We start from the raw sequence: 20,886 nt of genomic DNA, 5'->3' as shown, positions 1-20,886 counted from the left end.
CTTGAAAAACAATACCTGTGCTCAGTTCTTCTTGAGCTTATCAGAAATACTCCCTGCTTCCAGGAACTGCTGCTGTCTTAAAGAGCTTCTGAGGGTTTTATCAAGGGCTTTGACAACATTTTTTTTTCTTCCCTGAACAGCAGAACATCCCTGTTCTCAGATATTCAAAGACAGTGCAGTCTGAAACTGTGGAGAGGATGAAACACTGTTACAAGTAAAGCCAACTTTCTTGTGGCCCTGTAAACAGTGCTCCAAAATGTGACCCTTTGAGCTGTTCTGGTCCACAGCGGATTGTGGTCAGCAACCTCCGAGTGGCGCCTCTCACAGACAGCAAAATCAAGTCTGCTGTACTTGGAGGATCACTGAATGATGATGGATCCTGGGCTGATCAATGATCTCACTCCCTGAGACTCAGCCCTTTGCCTGTTGAGAAGATGCAAAGGCACCCAAAGTGAGTATTTCACTGACTTCTGAGGGGAATTTTTCACTGGCACCTTGCTTGCACTGTCTTTCTGTCTTTGTGCATGCCCCTACACATGGAGCAAACCTGGGGAGAAATGCTGCTCTCTCAGATATTTAAAAGTACCTCAGATCTAAGTAACTTTGACCTGTAAGTAAGGTTATGTCGTAAGTTATAAGCTAAGTTAAAGACTGCTAAAGTTCTTTTGCTAAGTTGTTAAGTTACATAGGTTAAATGCTGTTAAGTGTTAGTCCTCTATTAAATTGTTATGGTTACATTACAAGTAGTGTTAAGTGTGAGTGCTGCTAAGCTTTTCGGCCGTATTCCTTTTTATCCTTGCCCTCATTGTCCTTTTGTCATATGCACCTAAACACACACACATGCACAAGCAGGACCCTAGATGGTTCTCCTTTCATTTCTGTTTTGATTGCCTGAATTTTGTTTGTTGTCGCTTTTTTCTCCTCAATGTGCCTTAACTGTCTAGTAAGTGGTAGAGTGAATCTTGCCAATGAACTTTGCCTTGCTGCCACTTAACATTAAATCTGGTTTTTGCTGATACCCTTGCCAGTGATTTTTTAAGTGATCTCAAACACTTGTTCATGGCACACATGCTGGTCCTAGGACTGCACCAGATCATGATGGGCACTGAGAGCACAGCTATGCTTGTCTGCACTGAGGGGCTCACATACCTGAGATTCCAGTCTTCTTTTCCATGTTCCCCATGCAAACATAACCAAGCTCCTGGTCCCCAGAGATGAAACTGTTTTTCCACCTCCTGGCATGCCGCAGCACAAGGCCATGGGCCTTGCCAAGCTCCTTCACCTCCATGCTGGAAGTGGAGCCAGAAACCTGCCAGCCTCAGGAGGTGGCTGTAAAGAGTGTGGCAGGCACCACAAGTGAGAGCCTGCAGCACGGTCGTCACTGCCAGGGCCAGGTGGAGTTGTGCAGATACTGCTGTGCCAGGGAAAAATCAGCACTGGATCATGGGGAGGTCCAGCATGGATGGGCAGCATCCTCTTCCTGCTGGAGACTGTGGAAAGAGGGCAGGGATGAAGGAGGCACTACCAAGGACTCACATTTCTACTCAAGTGCAAGTCAGTGTTCTGCTGAGCTCTTTATTGCTGGTGCTCACATTGCCACCCCATCCAAAATGGGAGAGTAAACACCTTCAGAACGTCAGAGGGGCTTTGACCACAAAGCACCCAGGGACTGGTGCAGATATATGGGGTGACCTTTTCACATATGGGCTTTCTCTGTTCCTGCTGTCCAGGGAGCCTGAAGGGCTTCTTGTTTGGATTTGAAGTTTGTGTACCAGTAATGGAAAAAATAGAGCAAAGGCAAATATTTTAAAGGGAAAAATGTAGATAAATGTGGCAGCTGTGTCACCTGGCCCACGACATGAGTTGTCCCTGTGTGTCCATGGTGAGAGCCCCTAGAACTCACACCTCTCTGTGCCCCAGACGCAGGGGACCCCTTAGGAGTGTCCTTGCAGGGCACCAGGACAGGAAGTGTCACCCATGAACCCCTTCACGTGGGTACTGCCTGTGCCAATCCAGGGACAGCTTCTACAGTGCTTTCCCCTCCAACTGTTGCAGGTCCTCCAACTTGATCCAACTGGGATCCCTGGGCTGCTGAGTATGGGGGTCCCAGTCCCATGCCTAGGTAGTTTTTTTCACCACAAAGCCACCAGCCATGCATGGCTTTTCCTGTAGAGTGTCCCTAGAGCAGGGTATCAGCTCAGCATGGCCCTGTGGGTGCCAGTAAAACAGACAATGCACTGTGCAGGGGGGTCATCTTTCTGGTAGCACAGTGAGGTCAGAGATGTGCAGAATCCACCCAGGACACAGAAAGCCTCAGGGTCTCCTGCGGCTCTCCTCATCCCTGCATCCCAATGAAGCAATGTGCCCAGGACCAGTCTGGGAGTCTCCTGTGGTTCCTCAGCATGTTCCAGACCATTTATATGCTGAGGTCAGTGCTGGTGGCATGACACATCCAAGGCAAAGTCCCCTCCAAAATGAGGGGCCTGGACCATTGACCTCCCTGGCAAGTCCTCAGGTAAACCAGTGCCTGGCACTTTTTTGGCTGGTGCAGCTTCTGCGTGGCCTAAGAATGATCTCCCAGGGTTCTTTCTGACTCACAGGACAGGAAACATTTCAGGGTTTAAGCCAAGCTGAATAATATGCTCATTTCCTTGTGCAGACTACAAAGCACCTGCTTCAGGGGATTTATGGAGTGCCGGCCTCTCGCAGTCACTATGCGGCTGCCTGCCCGGATGTTTTTATTTTCCTGGTATGGCCAGCAAGTGCCAAGGCCTGTTTTCCTAAACACCCCGTGACCTCCTGGCACGTTTCCTTGAGGGGAGCCCAGGCAGAGCCATGGGCTGCAGCACACCCATGCTGGGATACCCAGGGTGCTGGAGAGCCAGGGTGGGTGCCGGCACTCCGGGCTGAGGGTAGCAGGAGCGCATGGCTGACCCACTGATGCCAAAACCCGGCCTGATGCAGAGCAGCCACAGCTATGATAAATGACCTGGGAAAGTGCCAGAGCAATGGGGCATGGGCATGAGCAAGGAAGGATGAAACCATGCAAGAGAGGGCAAGAGGGCATGAGAACCCAAGCGAGCCACAGCATGAGACTGCCCAGGACGTAGAGCCCATCCCATGGCTGGGGACCTGCAGGTCCTGTCCCATGACAATGAACCCACACACCCCCTCCAACCAGGGCTGTAGAGCCTCAGTGAGATGCTGTGCCGAACCTCTGGGGTCAGAACACCTCTCCCCTGCAAGGAGGGTCAGGGTGTGGGTGCTGAGGCCAGGGACACCCATGGAAGACACAAGGCATTCCAGCATACCTTGCAGCCCATGCTTTTCCTCCAGCATCAAGCTTCATTCAGCAGGCAGCCAATCTGCAGAGTAAGGAGACATCAAGTTTTTCTCACATCCCCTCTCTTTTGTCCCCTTTTTGGAGCAACAGTCTCATTGCTGGTGGGGCTGTAATCCAGCCTCTGTCAGCTATCCCATCTGGCTTGCCAGCTGTGGAATGAAGGTCGCCAGGAGCCAGCTGTCATTCTCTCTCTTCCTCACCCCTCTGCTCACTTCTCCCCAGGGTCTGGCCATGCCAGTGAGCAGAGAGCACTCATGAGTGGTCATCACTCAGAGCTAGCATTTATCTGTACCTGCCCTGGTGCCCTGGGTATTCTGATGCTTGAAGCATCCTCAGGGTGCTGGTTAAGGAAAGATGCCCACATCCCAGAGCTGCCTCGGGGTCCACAGCAGCACTCACATAGTTTGGTTCAGTGATTGATTTGGGTTGTGGATTTTTTTTTTTTGGTTGGTTGGTTGGTTGGTTTTGTTTTGTCAGGATTTTTGTGGGGGGGATTGTTGTTGGGTTTTGTTGGGTTTTTTTAATTTTTTTTTCTTTTTTTTGTTTAGAGAGAAAATAAAATACCTTTGGGGAGCAGAAGCCAAGCTCCCCAGTGCCTAAAACAGCAATCACAGCACTTCCTTGGATTTATGGTGTTTGCTTTCACAATGCCAGCCGGGATCCTGTTTGCTTCCTGCTCTGCAGCTGCAGCCCCAGCTGAAGGCTCAGGAGATTCAGGTTTTATAACCCTCCTGGATTCTGCTGATGGCAATTTGTCCAGCTTCATTTATTATCCCCTGAGCCTCCTGTGGCTGTTGTCACCTCACCCCAGTACCACTGTCTTGAGTGCTCTGCCTTCCCCATCCATGGGGTCCCATCCCTGGCACTGGGCATTCCACTGCTCTGCAGAGGGAGTTCTGGGAGAGAAGGCCAGCAGAACTGTGCCCTTGGTGGGGTGTAGCACCCAGCTTTTCTCAGACACAGCTACAACCTGAGAGCCAGGCCAGGCAGGAGAGCTGGGTCCTGCTGGGAAGATGCTGAGACATGGATGTGACCTTCTGTGGGATCCTGGGATACTCAAAGGCACACACATAGACAGGCAGTGATCCCTTCTGTTGGGTTCTGTTGGGTAAATCAAAACGACTGAACTTCTAGAGGGGCACTTCTACCAGCCCCTTTATCCTTTCTGTGGTTCTTTCTCAGGTCTCAGTTGTTCCCCAAGATGTGAGACCAGAAGTGGCTGTTTTCTTTCAGTCTCGCTCAGGCAGCAAAATCTCTTCCAGGCTGGCACAGCAGGAGAGGGTGTCAGCTCCTCCTGCCATGGCACCCCTCAAGAACCCAGGCAGAAGCTCTGAAGCACCAAGTCCAGTTTCAAGTACTGCTCTCCAAATTTTGAGCCCTCTCCTGTACAGCCTGGAATAAAATGCTCTGGATCAGCCATGAGGATGTGTGTGCAGGGGACATGTGGGTGCTGAGGAATGAAAAAGTGGGGGAAGGAAAATGGTCAGGAGGGGGAATAGCAGGATCAACAGGCTATGAGGGACCACCAGCCCCTTTCCTTATGCACAGCCACAGGGTGGATGATGCTCAACTGCCCTGGTCCGTCTGCAATGTGCCAAGAGGTATCCTGACACTCCTCTTTTTCTCTGCATTTTCCCAGCAAACTACTTTGATGAAAAACTCAATGGCCATGAATGGTCTCATAGCTTTAACCCTCTATTTAATGAACCATAATGGCTTATATAAATCCTGAGAAAGCCTCTCCATGTCCTTAACAGAGCAGGGGCAATGCCCTTCCACACAGCCAAGAGATGCTGTCACCCCAGGTTTTAAGCACTCTTCTGGAAGCCTGTCCAAATCCCGTGGGCCTCTGAGTGAAACCCACCACTTCTTTTTTTTTAACATTTGCTGCTCTTGTTGATGAAACAATGATGGATTATTTCATTGCCGTTACTAGCATGCCAGACTTCTTTTTCCAAACACACAATAGGAATATTAATTAACTGCTCTGACGCTGAATGCTTTTATCCTCCTTATATAGTAAGAACTCTGAATGTGCAAAGGGAATGCAAAATGCACCAAAGGGAAGGTTCCATTTGTCACAGATACACTCCACCATCCCACCTCATAGCCCAGCTGTCAGCAGGGTGTGCCCAGCATTTCTCTGATTTGTTATCAGCCTTTCCCAACAGATCCCACACTCGCTGCCATCCAGCCACCCCACTGAGGGACACAGCAGCATCCGTGGCACTACAACAGGGCTGGGGTAATTTTCTAGGGGGAAAAAGGGATGAAAAGCCATGGCTTCTCCCTCAGCAGTGAGAGCACAAGCTGCAGGAGATGGATGCAGTGGGATGGCAAACAGGTCCAGAGCACCAAAGGGTAGGGACTATGCCTTCAAATCTGAAGTTGGTGAATCCAAAGCGGATAAAGAGGATAAAAAGAAGCAATTTTTTTCTCTCTCTTTGTGCTTAATTATACTGCCACAGGAAAATGCTCAGGCCAAAATTTAGCAGGATTCAATGAGGGATTGGGCACTTACAGGGATAAGAAAAATATCCAGCTATAATAGTGAATGCCAATACAAATTCTGGAAGGGATATTAAGCCTCACGCGTCAAGGTGTAAATTTATCCCAAACTCTCAGAAAGCAAGGAGCTTAATACAGGGGCAGATGACCCACATATGCCACTGCTGCTGATGCTGCCTCATTGCCAGCACAGCCCTGCGCTGGCTGAACCCCCAGCTGGACCATCCCCAGAGCCCTGTTTCCTGCTGCTGGCAGCACCTCTGACAAGGGCTGTGAATTTCTTTTGGCAAGTTAGCCCTTTGCTTGTAGCTGTCCCTGGCCATGTGGCTCCCAGGGCTCTGACCTCCTCCCTCTTGCACATCTGCTCACCTTGCCAGCTGATAACAGCCTTATTACTACTACACAGAAGCAGCCCTTCTGGGTGAGAGTCCGTGAGGTCCACAGGCACATCCCTGGGTGATGTGGATCCTTCCCACAGGTCCTTGCTTCCAGCCAAGTCCCCCACTTACAACTCAGGTTACTTGTTGCCCAAAAGCACTTTCACCTCCCGATTTTATCCCTCCTGTTTCCTGCCTCTGCTGGGGCCAGTCTGCAGCCTCTGAAAGAGGATGCTCAGCTCTGGTACCTTATGGCTGTTCCAGGTGCACAGGCAGAGTCCCCTTTCACAGGCACTGCTCAGGTGAGCCCTGGTTCTTTCTCTCCTGTTCTGCATCAGTGGCAGCTGCTGTACTGTCTGCTCTGGTCACAGCACCAAATCTGTCAGAGCTCAGTAAGTGTTTGGACAACGGTCTCAGGAACATGCTTGCATTCTTGGGGTCCTGTGCAGGGCCAGGACACAAGACATGGTGATCCTGATAGGCCCCTTCCAACTCAGCATATTCTATGATTCTGTGATTTTAAACATACCCCAGCCCATGCATGGCCATGAACCTGGCATGGCTGCAGCTCAGGCTGGGGTGAAAGTGCCATGATTTGGTACCCAGGAGCTGGGTGCAAGCACCTCCATCCCCAAATGAGGATGGTGCCATTTGCATCCCACACTGTTAGCAGGATGCTTGTGCTGCTCTCCTCACTGTGAGATGGGATGCTCCCAAAACTGTGGCTTGCTGTGAAGGAGCAGTGACGGCTCAGCATGACCAAAGAGCCTGGAGCTCTGGTCAGGAGCCAGGGTCTCCCGTGCTTGCTGCTTACGTGCTCACCACGCTGCAGAGGGCAGCGCTGCTGGGGACCTTTGGATCGCCCTTCACTGTGAAGCCTTGTACCCACAGGGGCTTCCAACTGGAGAAATTTCTGGAGGGCATGAATCAGCTTTTCACAGCTTGTTAAAAATCTTGATCCTACCTCTTGTTTTCATGCCTTTCAAATCAGGAAATGAGTTTTACAACTTTTCCAGTGGGGCACAGCTGGTGGCCAGGGTCGTAAAGCTGAACTTTATAAATATCTCTCATTTGGATCAGGGGAAGAGCATTAAAAAGGCAGAGAGAGAGAAAGAGAAAGAGAAGGGAAAGGAGCAAAGGCAATAGAGAAGCAAAGCAAAAAAGTCCAGCTTAACCATCCATGGCCATGCAAGCACAGAAGATGAAGTGTGCTTGGGGCAAGCTTTGCCTGCTTCTTTCCCTCCTTCTCCAGTTGCCGGGCTCCCAGGCCAAATGCTACTTCCAGGCTAAAGGTAAGTGGGGAGGTGAGATGGGAAAAGATTGATGGAAGAGGAGGCCTCAGCTTTTCCAGCATGGCAGGGCTCTGCCCTATGCCTGAGAAGTATGGAAGGGAAAGTGCTGAGCTCAGGAATGGGATCATGGGCCAGTGGTGAGTAGAAGGAGCAGTCTATAAACCACTGAACTGCTCCCCAGGGCTCTGGCTGAGAAACAGCTTTCTGGGCCATGAAGGCTCCTGGCAGGAGCCTGGGTGGGGCCAAGTGTGCAGGACTAGTAGGAAAGGGAGGAGGGAAGCTCATCACCCCTCTGTTGTCTCCTCCCAGGGCTGCAGAAATGCCCAAACTCTAAGGGGCACTGGATTTATCCTCTCCAGGGAAGCAAGAGGCACTTTCTTCTTGCTCTAGACCCTAATGGGGTAGTGGTGAGAGCCACAAGGCAGGGCCAGGAGAGGATGGATGGGTACATCATTCATGGCAGATAACAGGGCATTCCATACCATCAGGACAGTGGATAGACCACCATATATCTCCCATACCATAAGATGGGTGAGAAGTCATCATGACACTTCTGTGCCCTCTTTCAGGGCACAGGGGTGTCTAGGAGGCTTCCACTTGCCCTCAGCAGAGGTCCATGTGTTCTCATCACCACTGTTTCCTTTGCAGCTCCCTGTGAGTACGAAGGGAAACAGTTCTCCCTTGGGGAATCATGGCTGAGCACCAACTGCCTGCTCTGCACCTGCCTGCACCCCGTTGGCGTGGGCTGCTGCGAGACGTGAGTGAGGGGCCATGCTGGGGTGGGCTGTGACTTCCCACCATAGCACCCCTGCATCTGCAGCAGGAGGTGTCTGGTGGCTGCAAAGGCAGCAGATATCAGTCTTGGGAGGGCTGTGGGGCACTGTGTCCTGTGGAACAGGAGGCAGCGGTGGGCAGGACCCCCAACAGGGCATTGAGGGTGGTGGGATGAGTTGGGGCACTTGGAAAGGGTGTCTCGGCTTAGCAAGATGCCCAGATATGCCAGGAGGCAAGTCCCAGCCTGCCTGAGCTGGTCTGGAAGACATCCTGTGCAGAGGGCTGGCAGCAGGAAGCCACCCAGCCCCGCCAGCAGCCCGGTGATCAGGGAATCTGATGGCACTGTGTCCTCTTCCACAGCACCCAGCACCCGATCGACTTTCCTGACTGGTGTGAGGCCCACTACGACTCACAGACCTGCCAGATCTCGGTAGTGCAGAAGGCCAACCCCAGCCTGCCGTGCGTGAAGAGCGTGGAGCACGAGTGGGGCTCGGCCGGCACCCCCGAGCCGCTGGTGAACAAGGTGCTGGGTGCGGGGCTGAGCAGATAGAGAGGCTCGGCAGCGCCCCGCGCCCGCCGGCGCCGCCCTCCCCCCTCCAGAGCACACTGCCCGCATGCTCCAGACCTGTCCCACACACCCTGTAGAGGCATCACCGCCGGCACATTCGAGGGAAACCACTATCCACACACCATGGTACCAAGCTTTGCTTCTGCCTTCAGCTTCCTGAACCAAGGCGTCCTCACTGTGAGAAGTTCTGCACACCGTGGAAAAGCAGATTCTACAGGATCTCCTCCCAGGTGGGCAGGAAACCTACAGTGACTAAAAAAAGGCTACAGGACTAAATCAGCCTGCTCTATGGCAGTCCTACATTCCCATCTCCAGCCACAAGCAAAGCAGCTCCCTGCTCCCTCCCAGACCTCTACTCCTCTGCATAGCAGCCATGAGGAGCTCACTGGGGATACCATGGCACCTCGTGCAGGACCCCCACACCCTGTCCAGCCCCTTCTCTGGTCCCGGAGAGCAAGGGGCACAACCCACCTCTGGAACCACTAATGCCCCCGCTCCAAAAGCTCCTGGGGTCACTGGCACTGTAGGCCAGCCCTGGGCAACACTACAAGAGCCAGCTCGGGGTGGGTGGCAGAACAGGATGTCCCCAGGGGAGACCCCCATTCCCACTGGCAATGGAGCAGGATGGGGAGGTTCAGGAAGCAGAAGCAATCCAAGTGCCAGGGTGAAGGCAGTCACCTTGGCAGCTGCCCCAGCTGGTGCCATGCCTGTGTTGTGCAGAGCCTTGTGTAGATGTTTCTGTTCTTGCAATAAAGATACTGAACAAAGAAGTCTCAAGCCTGTGACTGATGTAGAAGGTGGTATATGTCCAACACCAGTAACAATATAGGACTAAGGCTCTTGGGAAAGCTGAGTTTTGCACATTCAGATGTTTATTACATTTCCATGCAGAGAGGAAAGCTCAATAGAAGGCTTAGTAAAAATGGGGAGCTAGCTGTTGAGCAGGGAGATCTCCATGACAGCTTTTGGATGCACAGCATGCATTCCTTACAGCCCCCCAAGGATCCAAAGACCAGCAGGATGCCTTCATACCCAGGAGCCCAGGCAGACAACAGCCCAGGGGCTCAGTGCTGCTCAGTTTTGAATCATCATGACCGTACTGACACAGCCTGGTCACCATCCTGGTCACCAGCACATGCCAGCAGCACATGGCTGGCCAGCCAGAACCTGCCTCCTCCAGGTGGGGGTGGCTGGAGCACTGGACTCTGTGTGTGGGACAAGTCTCCAAGAGGCAGGACACATGCCAGAGCAGGAGAGCAGGCTCTCACCCAGCCTATGTGGCCACTATGCTCCACCTGGATGCCTGACCTCTGCTTGTAGGGTCTCTGCAAGGGCACAGCCTTCACCCAAGGGTGGTATGAAGCTTCACTGGAACAGCCCCCTTCTCCCCTCCCTGGGCTGGGCCTTTTCTTCTTGGAAGCTCCATATGGTATAAAGGCACATCAGTGGTTTCCTGGGAAGGCAGATTTCTTTTTGCTGAGTGCTGAGACTTGCACCTTTACCCAGGCAGGAAGGGTCCAGCTCCAGACTGCATCAAGCAGTGTTCTTCCACCCATGGACAGGACATGCTTGGTGCCCACCTGAGCACCACAGATGAATCCAAGAGGACACTGGGATGTGTGCACCACAGCACACCAGTGACAGTCCTGCCTGCCATTCCCACTGGCGGCACACACTTGCAGCTCTACAGGCCAACAACCTCTCCCTACTTCAGATGGTGATGGAGTTAGTACTGGAGAACTGAGATACGTAGGAAGCCAGGATGGGGTTGGTGGGAAGAACTTTGATGGGCAAGTCCCAGCTGAAGGTGTCCACTTCCATCTGCTCCACCCCAGTCCAGGTGACAGCCTCCGACTGGCTCCCACGAACCAAGCAAGTCCCTGCTGACTCCCCAGAAGTCACAAACTCAAAGTGCAGCCTCCACTTTAGGGACACTGTGGGCAAGAGGATGGTCAGCACGTAACACCCACAAGGGTCATGGACAGCAGCTGTTTCAACACTATCTGTCCTGATATGGGGACAGCAAATGACCCTACTCACACAGACCAGCCCCCTCCCAAGGGATACACCTCTGCTGAGCAAGGGCAGGGCTGGGGACATCACCGTCCTCCTGCAGAGACAAGCAGGGGTGGGTCCCTTCCCTGGTGGGTACTAACCAATGTTGGTGGTGAATCCTGGGGTTGAGCTGAGTGGGATGGGCAGGCTGAAGCTACTCTGTGCCGTGTGCAGGCAGGACTCCTGATGACGGGCATGCACGGTGAAGGACACAGGCTGTCCCCGGCGGCGCTGGAACTCCTCCTGGATGCTCTCCTCTGTCTGCAGGCTCACTGAGAACTACAGGGTGATTAAAAGGGTGCTTGCTCTCACAACCTCATACACAGCTCATGCAAAGCCTGGGGGCTTCATTTCCCAAATAAGCTCAGGACTGAACCATTGTCTGCCTCACACTTCAAGAAGAACCCAGCTGGGTCCACTAGAAACTCTCACAGCCCAGTGCCAGCCCAATGCCTTCTCCCTATCCCTCACCTTAAACCTCTGCCTCCCCCCAGTAATCCCAGAGACAGCAATGACCTGCAGACATGGGATATCTCCTTCTGAGAAGTTGAAGGTCCCAATGACATCCTCTCCAATCTTATATACAGTCTTAAAGATGCAGAACGTCCCCACTTTCCCACGAGTGTTGCTGATGTTATACAGATCTGTGGAACAAGAAGAGAGGTAAGGGTTGTGGCAGGACAAGGCTCTACTCTGTGCAGTGCTCTGAGTTAATGACATGACTCCATGCCTCCAAACTCCTGTTTGGCTGTGAGGACAGTCCCTAGAAGTGGTACTCCCTTTGGGAAATTTCTGCAGTGAATAAGGCCAAACCCTCCATTGGCTGTGTTGTGCTGGGCAGAGGGTCTCTCGGGCTGAAGCAGAAACAGCCCGAGACTGGCTAGGAGGCCCTGACCCAAGCAGGCCCTTACAGAGCTGCTCCACAGCCATAGTTGGAGCTTTACTTTGTCAGTGAGAGATAGTTAGTTTGCAGCTGGTCCTCAGATGTTCTCCATGACCAGCTTCTCAGGAAGGATAGCAGGTTTGAGCAAGGAATATGACCTACGCAGGCTGCGTCGGGAGGTGGCCACCATAAGCAGTTCTGTCGCTAGGTCTGCCAGGCGCGAGTCCTTCTTCAAGCTCTCCTCTTCCTCCAGAAAGGGGTTTGAGGGTGCAACAGCCTCATCCTGTGGGAACTGGTAATCCTTGAGGCCTGGGAAGAAGGTAAGAGTATGAGCAGGGCAGGGTGCAGCCTGGCCCACCTACCTGCGCAGGGAAGACAGAGGGTGGCCTTACCGTGCAGCACAAGGACACGGAAGGGCACGCGCAGCAGCTTGATGGGGGAATTGACGCGCTGGCAGCCGATGGTCAGCTTGTACACGTACTTCACAGACTGCCCCCGAAAAGAGGGGGGGCCATCCACAGGCAGTGTCTCACAGTACGAATCTGCAAGGGGTCCAGAAAATTTGCTTTCTAAGGCTGGAAGGAAGATCCTGCTGCTGTTGTGTGCAGGCTCCCTGCACCAAGTGTTACGACCAGCAGTGCTGAGCTAGAGACAGTGCCTGGTGTTTTCTGCTGTCTCCTCTTTCCTCCAGCAGCCAAGCACAACCCGGCTCCCCTGCACCAGGCACACTGCTCCTCTCATCACATGCACCATCATCCAGATATTGTTTCCAGCACATACAACCACACACACAAACTCTGCCTCCAAAGAATGTGAAATATGTAAAATCCAGGAATACAACCATCAGAGCTAAACTTACTCATCACGAGTTCAACCCGAATTTGCCTCTGTGCACTCCTTTGCCCAGTGCTCTCACAGCACAGCCTCCTCCAGGCCCTGCCTCGTGTGGGTACTGGTCAGTACTTGATGCCTCTTTTGCTTTTGCTTTACACAAACCCTCAAACTCAACAACAGGTGAGCTTCCACTTGTGTTTTTATTTGAAGGACTGCAGCTAAATTATCAAGAAACAATTCTGAGACCTTCACAACAACCTGTGGTTTGTCGTTTGTCCCCCTTGACAAGCTGATGATTTAGACCACAAAGCCTCCAACTCTGAGGGCTCTGAGATACTGGGGTCTGGCCTTCCCCACATTCAGCCCTCCAAGAGCCCCTTGGCCACCACACAAACCCCAATGCCTCTTGACACAGTGTGAACACTTCTGCAGCTTTCGCAAACCGCATGCTGTATTACAAGAAAGACATAAACAGTGAACTGTGGAAAGTCTCCACCTCTCTGGCTTGCCCACTGTAATGCAGATACGCCCTGCCAGAGGAAGGGTAGCATCCTGCTCTGAAACCACAGATCCTTCCCCATGTCTGGCACAAACTGAATGTTGAGGCTTAGATTAAAAGTTAGGGTTACATTTTAAATATAACTGCTGGACTTAAAATAACAGGACTGGAAGGAAGAAAAAAGCCTGTGCTAGTATGTAGTGTTGACAGGATGTCACACCTTAAAACATAAGCCTCTCTTTCTGGACCAGGCTGCAGATAAAGCAGAGAACTATCCTGAGAGGGAGGAAAATCAGGTAATTCCAAGGAAAGCAGCAGACTTCTGTAACCTCTGTACCAGACTCAATAAGAGTGCTCACAAAGACCTTCATGTCCAGTGAGGATAATCTGAGCAGAGACCACCACAGTCAGAGGAGGATGGACAGCTTGCTACCTGGCACAGGAATGCCAAGACTCAGGAAGTTCCAGCTTCCATGCATATCCCAGAAGGAAGCGCATTCCTGGTGCTACAAATGCCTTCCTTACCCACTCGCTGTGCCCTCTGGCTGGTCTTCTGGCCTGTGTCCAGGCTGCTTCCATTTCCTCCACTCTCTGTGCTCTACCAAATATTTAAAGGTATTACAAAACCAGAGTGGAGGCAAAACAGCCACAGAAATTATTTGAGGACTTGAGAAAAAGCTTCATGGTGACAAATTTAAAGAGCTCAGCCTGGGCGATGTGTCAAAGGGCTGGGAGATGAGTCAACTTCAACATATAGGCATTGGGGAGTAAGTTGGTCAGCAAATGAAAACAAGTCCTTTTATCAAGAAACAGTTTGACATAACCTCAGCTGTATGTGCCAGCTCTGGCTACAGTTTAATAATATGGTATACTACTGAAGCAGAATTAAGATTTCTTGGGTTTTCTGGTTTGGTTTTTTTCCCCTTCCCAAACTGCGTAGCAAAACTCAAAACTTCTGAAAAACAGGAAATGAAGAATTAAGATACACACCCACACAGCCTTAACTCTCCCTCCATGGAGCTGGCAGGAGACCCCAGGAATGGTCTGCAAGCGTGCCAGCTGCAATCTCGTGTGAGAGCAGCAGCAGCTCAGGCTGATGGGATCGGAGTGAACAGCCTGGCAGCAATGAGACCAGGGCTGTGATACAGGGATTACAATGCTAAAAAAGCTGTGCCACATGCAGCCACATCACATGTGATGCATGAAACACACAGGAGCATCACACAGCCAAGGGGAAAGGCTGTAGTGTACAGCCAAGGAACCTCAAGGAATAGGAGAATTTGTGTTCTTTCAGAGGAGCTGCATCCAAGCACTAGGCACATGCAGACTGCTTGTGCCAGTGCCACCCAGAGGCAGAGGGGAGACACACACACACACACACACACACACATACACACACACACACACACACACACACACACGTCATGACCCTGCAAGGGACAGACAATCCCTAGCTTAGCTGGAGGTTGAACAGCTTCTGACTGTTAAGCCAGCACACAGCGCACAGTCAATCCCAGAACTTGAGCTGTTGTCACTGATCTGTTATCCCAGAAGCTGCCCAACTAAGCAGTGTCAGGAAAGGGACTTTGCTCTGCTCCCAGGGAATGGATGCTCCAGCCCCAAACCTGCAAGCAGCAAGGAACACAAGAGAACCCAGGTGAGCCTCAGGCCAGCTAAGATTTCTCTCCTCCTCCTCCTTCCTGCTGGCATGGCCAGCTCCTTTCCCCAACATGCTGCTGTAGAATAACAAGTGAATAACCAAATGTCTTCAGACAACAGGCTCTGCAGTTTAGGGCACAGCCCCAAGATGGCACTGCCCCACCCCTCTAACCACCAAGCCAAGCCAGCCTGGTTTCACAAGGTCCACCTTTCCCTCCAGTCAGGCCCCTCCAAGGCCAGAAAGGCAGGAGACACCAGCTTCAAAACCAGCATGTCACAACCCCGTGGCTGTTTCGTCTCACTTGCAGCTTCACTTCTAGCTCTGCAGAGCTCAGTGATCCAGCAGAGCCTGCCCCAGCACAGCCACTGTCTCTCCACCCCCTGTGCTCTGCGGTGTGAGATGTCTCCATCAACCATTCCCAGCAGATCCCTGGGACAATAACAAAGCTCTGCATGCACAGCCTGACATCACTGCTGCGAATCACAGGCCACTGTGCAAATGCAACACAACGCAAAGGACATCTGACACGACCTGAACAGGCTGGGTCACACAGCCACCAGCCAAGACAGAACAGCACATACTCAGCTATCTACTCAGACATAGAGAGCTTTGAGCAGAGAAGATGAGGAGCGCTCACTTTCACAGCAGGAAAACTAGAACATCAAGAAGACTATTATCTCCAGGACAGCCACAACCTGAAGAGGAAGCACAAACCTTCGGAAAACACCAGCCTAAATTCCAAGAATACTCCAGTGTGACTGAAGAAATAAAGGCAAGGAAATGAAGGTGTGTGTAGCCATTCCTCCTGCTGCAACCAGGTATATCAAAAGTTTTATGCCTTGCAGTTATACAGTGGACCTGCAGCAAAGGCTGTAGACCAAGGGCAGGACTGAGGGACATGTTACAGTACACAGCCCTAGTGCAGCAGAGAACAGATTCTGGATGATGCAGCAGCTCCTCATCACTCATGCTCCAACCAAAGCACCCTGCCTTTCGTGAACATCAGGATCTCACACTTAGAGCACTCAGGTCTGCAAAGCCAATTTTGAAAGCAGAGCTCCCCAGAGATGAGCTTCATGAGCAGGGGAAGAGAAGACAGGACTCACAGGACTTGGACTCCCCAGGATCCAGTCGCAAGTCACAGAAGAGGATCTTTGGTGGGGTGGACAGGATACACTGACCCCGCTCTCCTGGAAGAGAATAAGAAACACATGAATGCTGCATAGCCTCAGACTGTGTCCAAGTCAGTCAAGCTTTATCCCCATGGGGAGGAATGAGAAGAGAGGCAAGGAGAAAGCATCTCTTGCCCTGGTCATATCATGAGACCTTGCCACTACAGCTGGACAAACAACTGTAGTGTTTCAATTCAAGCTAGCATCACTGTGATTTCAGTATTAACAAGATCCCACATCCATCATCAGGAAAACAACACAAACTTCCCACTCACTCCTATGTACACTGCATCAAGACAGACTTCATGGTCTGCTTGACTTCTGCCCACTGTGTTCTCACTGTTCCTACCCGGGTGACAGGGAGGAGTGGCACTCACCTCTGTTGGGGACAAAGACGGTCTCATTCTCTGCCTGCACATCGTGCTTGCTGCCATCAGAGGGAGGGAGTGCCACCCGGTTCTCGCTGGCATGAAACTGGCAGTGGATCTGGGCACTGGCCCATGCCAGCATCTCACTGAAAGCAAAGAGCAACACTCATATCTCTCCTTTAAACCTGAACTACAGCAGGCAGGAACTGGGAGAAGAGAAACTCTGTCCACTCAGTTCCATGCAGGACAGCTTGTCTGAAGGAATAAGGCTTTGCATCACTGTCACTGAAGCCATGCTCACAGTCCCCTTCCAAACAAGACTTGGGAGTAAGCTCAAGCTGGGGTGCTGACTCAAAACCACTTCCACCCCAGCTGCTGACAACAGCTTCACCCAAAGCCTGGCTCTGTGGCCCAAGGACTCTTTTTAAGCAGCAATAACTGCAGTCTGAGCCACAACACCATCAGCACAGCACTGACCCAGTACGAGAAAACACATCTGCCTCAAGAAACATGCTGCACACTCATGGCAGAGGACAACAAGCAGCAGAGGTCAGCAGCCCCTGTCCCCTTCCATGAGGACAAGAGAGAAGGTGGCTTGTGTAAAACTTCACAGGGACCTTTCAGCAAACACACTGAGGTCAAGCATTCCAATATCCAGTCCAAAGCCTTACTCATTTGCTCATCTTTCTCGTCATTCACAGACTGGGACTGGCCACTCACTGCACTCCTGGGAGAACACCTCAAGCTGCTGCATGTGGGCCCTGGCAGAGGACTCTCAGCCATGAGGAGTTAAATCCCAAGCCAGACATGACACACAGAGCAGCACTCTCCTAGCAACACAATCACTAGGGAAGTGGGCAAATTCTAAAGCAACAAATTCCTGAAACCAGGGCACAGCTGCTTCTGCTCACAGCATGGAGATGCCCCAAGCTCAACACTCTTTGGGGCAGGTAGGCACATTCATGCTCCCTCTGGCCCCAAAGCACCATCCCCAGCAAGAACATCAGCTGTTGTTTGTGCCAGACAAAAGAAGGATGCTTCTGGGTCTTTCATTAGGACCTAGTTACTCCTCCTTATGCAAGGACTTTGCTGACGGCAATGGGGGAGGCAAAGGTGTCATTTTGACCCCTCTCTGTACAGCCACAGGAATTAATGTAGGGCCACACATCCAGCACAAAAAAAGGTCTCATGTTGTTTTTCATGGACTCTGCTGTGACGTCAGCCACTCCATATGGCACTTCCCATGGTACTAGTGACACCTTTCCATTTCCAATTCACTCCTCTGTTTTTATTTCAATAGTAGTCTCTATAGTTTAGCCAGTGAACAGTTCCTCTGGTGTTTTCTAACATCATCTGATTAGTAAGCACCAACACCAGAGCTTTAGATGGCAGAGGGATTTTTTGTGGCATACAAGTGTCCCTCCACATGACACATCAGAGCAGTTAAACGTCTAGATGAACCAGGGAAAAAAGCTTGCTGTATTTGTGTCAGCTTACTAATGATGCACTATTTGATCTTTTGTATGTGCTGGCTGCCCTTACCCAAACACACCTCAGTTATTCTACCTAGTTGCTTTGGGCCCTACAATTGCAATTCTGCATTTTCAAAAACACCAGCATGGCTCTTCCATCAGGGCTGCCATGTTTATTTGCTGTTTTCTGCTGTTTAGAAGCAGAGAACTGCTCTTGCTTGAGACAACTTTTGCTAATTTTATATATGCTTAGAGTGGTTACAGTACCTTCAAGCACCATATTTTGATTATTTTTTTCTTTTTCAGTATTGCTTTACAACATGCCACTGGATTGTCATTATTTTTTCTAGCCAGATGTCCAAACAAAATTTGCATGTCCCTTCCTGCCAGCAGAGCAGGCTTGCTCATCTGGTGCTTGTTCAGCAGTGGAGGATCCTGCAGTGGTGCTGAGGTCACTTCCCTCCAGTCTCACCTTCCCCCACAACTCCTGTAGCCTACATGGAACACACTCAGTGCAGCCTCTGGGTAGAAGAGATTAGTTTCTTATACTTTACCATCCAATTAATTTCCTGCCTTTCTTTCAGTTCTGTCCCTGTGCTCAAAATTTGGCCTCTCTGTCCCTCTACCTGTCAGTCCCAAAACCTTCCAGGCTCTGACAGGTCTATCTACATGTTACAGTCACGGTGCTTTAATCTGGCTCCTGCCTTTATGCAACCCTCAGCTTCATTTTCCAAACCACCAATCTATTTGCTGTTGGCACTAGTTTGACTTAGCCAGTTCTTGTCACCTGGAATTTTTCTTATTATTTTTAAAAACTTTTCTTTTTCAAGAGGTAGTCTTCTACAGATCTCAACACATCTGAAGTTTTAAATGAAGTTCTCATAAATGCACTGCAAACTCTCCAAAGCATGCCACATAGCACCCTTACAGTCTCACATGTTTTAGAGGCAGGCAAAACAGCTCTTATCACACAGGACAAAACTCTGGGAAGCTGGATGGTTATGTCATAGCTGAATTTGCAACCTGAGCTCAGCAGTCAAAAGGAAACAGGAAGAAAAGATGGGAAGTTAAGGAAGGCAATAAATACAGAAGCCCTCTGCTGCTGAGACAGCAGGCACTGTGAGTGGGCCCACCAATCACATGCGAACGTCATACTGGTGATGAAAACATGCTGAACCTGACAGGGCTGCAAGCAGACACTTCCCAGGAAGGACTCAAGATGAGAAAGCACTCTCCACTCCCTAAAGAATCAGACAAGGCCACACACTCAGCGGACATGAAGGCTCTGGTTGATGACTTGTGACATGGAGTCACTCACTGTGAGCCAATATGGGAAGCTCCCATCTTCTCACATTTCCTTAGCATTGATAAGGGGAGATGCAGTGCGCAAAAGGCTCAGCTACAGAAAATGTGGCCACAGACCACATTTCAGACCCATCCCTTTGTCTGCCACCTCTGGAGGTAGGGATCACACTGGTCTATCCATCACTGCTGAACAAGAGAGGTCCCTCCACAACTGCAGGAAATAATGACGTTGCCTGGATGTTGCTCTGTGGGACTGTCACCCTGGCATGACCAGATATCCCACTTTGACAGCCAGTTTGGCTTCATTTTCTGCCAGTCACTGTCACTGAGGGCTCACCTGAGGGACAGAGAATCTCTAACTGCATATTTCTTTCCTTGTGTACTTCTTGGGGGCACAAAACCAGCATAATTACCTCAGCTTTGCCCCCAAAATTGAGATGGTGCAAGGCCTCCTTAAGGGAGTGCCTCGAGCAGGGAAGTCACAAGGGGCTGAGCTGGCACCATTGCCCCACAATGCAGCCATGACTACTACTCCAGAGAGGGGAGGGTGGGCCATTCCCTCTGGAGGGAACCAGGCAGCTCCCACATTTGAAGGCTCGGTGCATGGACTGGCACAGGCTCCTGTACCTGCTGGCAGAGGTCGATGAGGCTGATAATGGGTTGGTGAAGGTGATCACACACTCCAGCACCTCCCCTGCCAGGAACACGGGCCCACGGCCCAGCTTGGCCAACACTTCGATCATGGCTTGGACAATCCTGCTGCACACCTGCCAAAAAAAGCCAACAGTGGGCAAGTCATCACAGAAGCATAGATTCAAGGAATCATGGAACAGTTTGAGGTAGAAGAGTCCTTAAAGATTTTGTTCCACTGACATGGGCAGGGACTCCTGCCACCAGACCAGACTGCTCAGGACCCCATCCAGCCTGGCACTGAACATTTCCGGGGATAATGCAACCATAATTTCTCTGGTCAATCTGTGCCACTACCTCACCACCCTCACAGTAAAGAATTCACTCTCAATATTTAATCTAAACGTAATCTCTTTCAGTTTAAAGAAATTCCCCCTTGCGCTGTCAGGGAGACATGGAGAGAGAGAGCTGGGCAATGTAACTGAGGGAAAATGGGGACACAGATACACACAACAGGAGGTGTGGGGGAAACACAAACAGCCCCGTGTCCTTCCGAACACATACCTCTTCCTCCCAGGTCCACACACGTAAGGGGAGTCAGGACACCCCGCGATGGTGAGAAAGAACAGCACTGACACCCCCAGCCCTGCTGTCTCTAACGCAGACACGCACACGGATAGCTGTACTCGAGGGGTCAGGGACACTGGACCGCAAATTTTCCGCGGCTCCCGCCTCAGGCCCACTCACCACCCGCACAGGCCGCGCTCGCCGTCCGGCACCACTGCAGGCCCGGCTCCCCTCAGCCGCTCGGCGGGGATCGGCAGCGTTCGGGCAGAGTTCGGCAAGGCTCGGACCGAGTTCGACAAAACTCGGGCGGGGCTCGGGAACTCGGGTTACACTCGGCAACACTCGGGTTACACTCGGCAACACTCGGGCAGAATTCGGGAACGCCCGGTCGGCTCACGGGCAGCTCCCGGCAGCTATCGGGCAGCTCTCGGCAACTCTCGCGCGCCCCTCAGCAGCGCTCGCTCAGCGCTCGGCAACTCTCGGAATCTGCTCGGCGGCGCTCGGCCGCGCTCGGCCGGGCGCCCCGGGGGCCGGCGGCGGGGCGGGTCCGTGTTTCCGCCGTGCCCCGGGGGCGCGGGC

At 51.7% G+C, this 20,886-nt stretch overlaps 2 protein-coding genes across 5 annotated transcripts; one reads left to right on the top strand and one right to left on the bottom strand.

The window, feature by feature from the left end:
- The first annotated feature begins 379 nt into the window (after positions 1-379).
- MSMP (microseminoprotein, prostate associated) lies at positions 380-8,844 on the top strand. 3 transcript variants are annotated; one of them, XM_023943941.2, is made up of 3 exons: positions 7,280-7,520; positions 8,169-8,277; positions 8,655-8,844. In XM_023943941.2, the coding sequence occupies exons 1-3, from the start codon at positions 7,409-7,411 to the stop codon at positions 8,842-8,844; spliced, it is 411 nt and encodes a 136-aa protein (XP_023799709.2). In that variant the 5' UTR covers positions 7,280-7,408. The 3 variants fall into 3 exon arrangements, 1 of the variants encoding a protein (XP_023799709.2); XR_015280005.1 differs by lacking the exons at positions 7,280-7,520; positions 8,169-8,277; positions 8,655-8,844 and adding exons at positions 380-451; positions 3,892-3,978; XR_015280006.1 differs by lacking the exons at positions 7,280-7,520; positions 8,655-8,844 and adding an exon at positions 403-451 and having other exon boundaries at positions 8,169-8,227.
- Positions 8,845-9,716: 872 nt separating this feature from the next.
- Positions 9,717-20,882, bottom strand: RGP1 (RGP1 partner of RAB6A GEF complex). 2 transcript variants are annotated; one of them, XM_023944221.2, is made up of 9 exons: positions 20,305-20,882; positions 19,738-19,877; positions 16,343-16,479; positions 15,900-15,983; positions 12,193-12,342; positions 11,963-12,109; positions 11,434-11,561; positions 11,019-11,196; positions 9,717-10,796 (listed from the first exon to the last, which is right to left on the bottom strand). In XM_023944221.2, exons 2-9 carry the CDS (start codon positions 19,851-19,853, stop codon positions 10,573-10,575), a joined length of 1,164 nt encoding a protein of 387 aa, XP_023799989.1. In that variant the 5' UTR covers positions 19,854-19,877; positions 20,305-20,882; the 3' UTR covers positions 9,717-10,572. The 2 variants fall into 2 exon arrangements, with proteins under 2 accessions (XP_023799989.1, XP_023799990.1); XM_023944222.2 differs by having other exon boundaries at positions 20,488-20,882.
- Positions 20,883-20,886: the final 4 nt, after the last annotated feature.

The sequence above is a fragment of the Cyanistes caeruleus genome, chromosome Z (assembly GCF_971803275.1).
Source record: "Cyanistes caeruleus chromosome Z, bCyaCae1.hap1.1, whole genome shotgun sequence".
Classification (NCBI taxonomy): domain Eukaryota; kingdom Metazoa; phylum Chordata; class Aves; order Passeriformes; family Paridae; genus Cyanistes; species Cyanistes caeruleus.
Note: the sequence above shows the minus strand (reverse complement) of the source record. Positions and strands in the feature narration are given on the sequence as shown.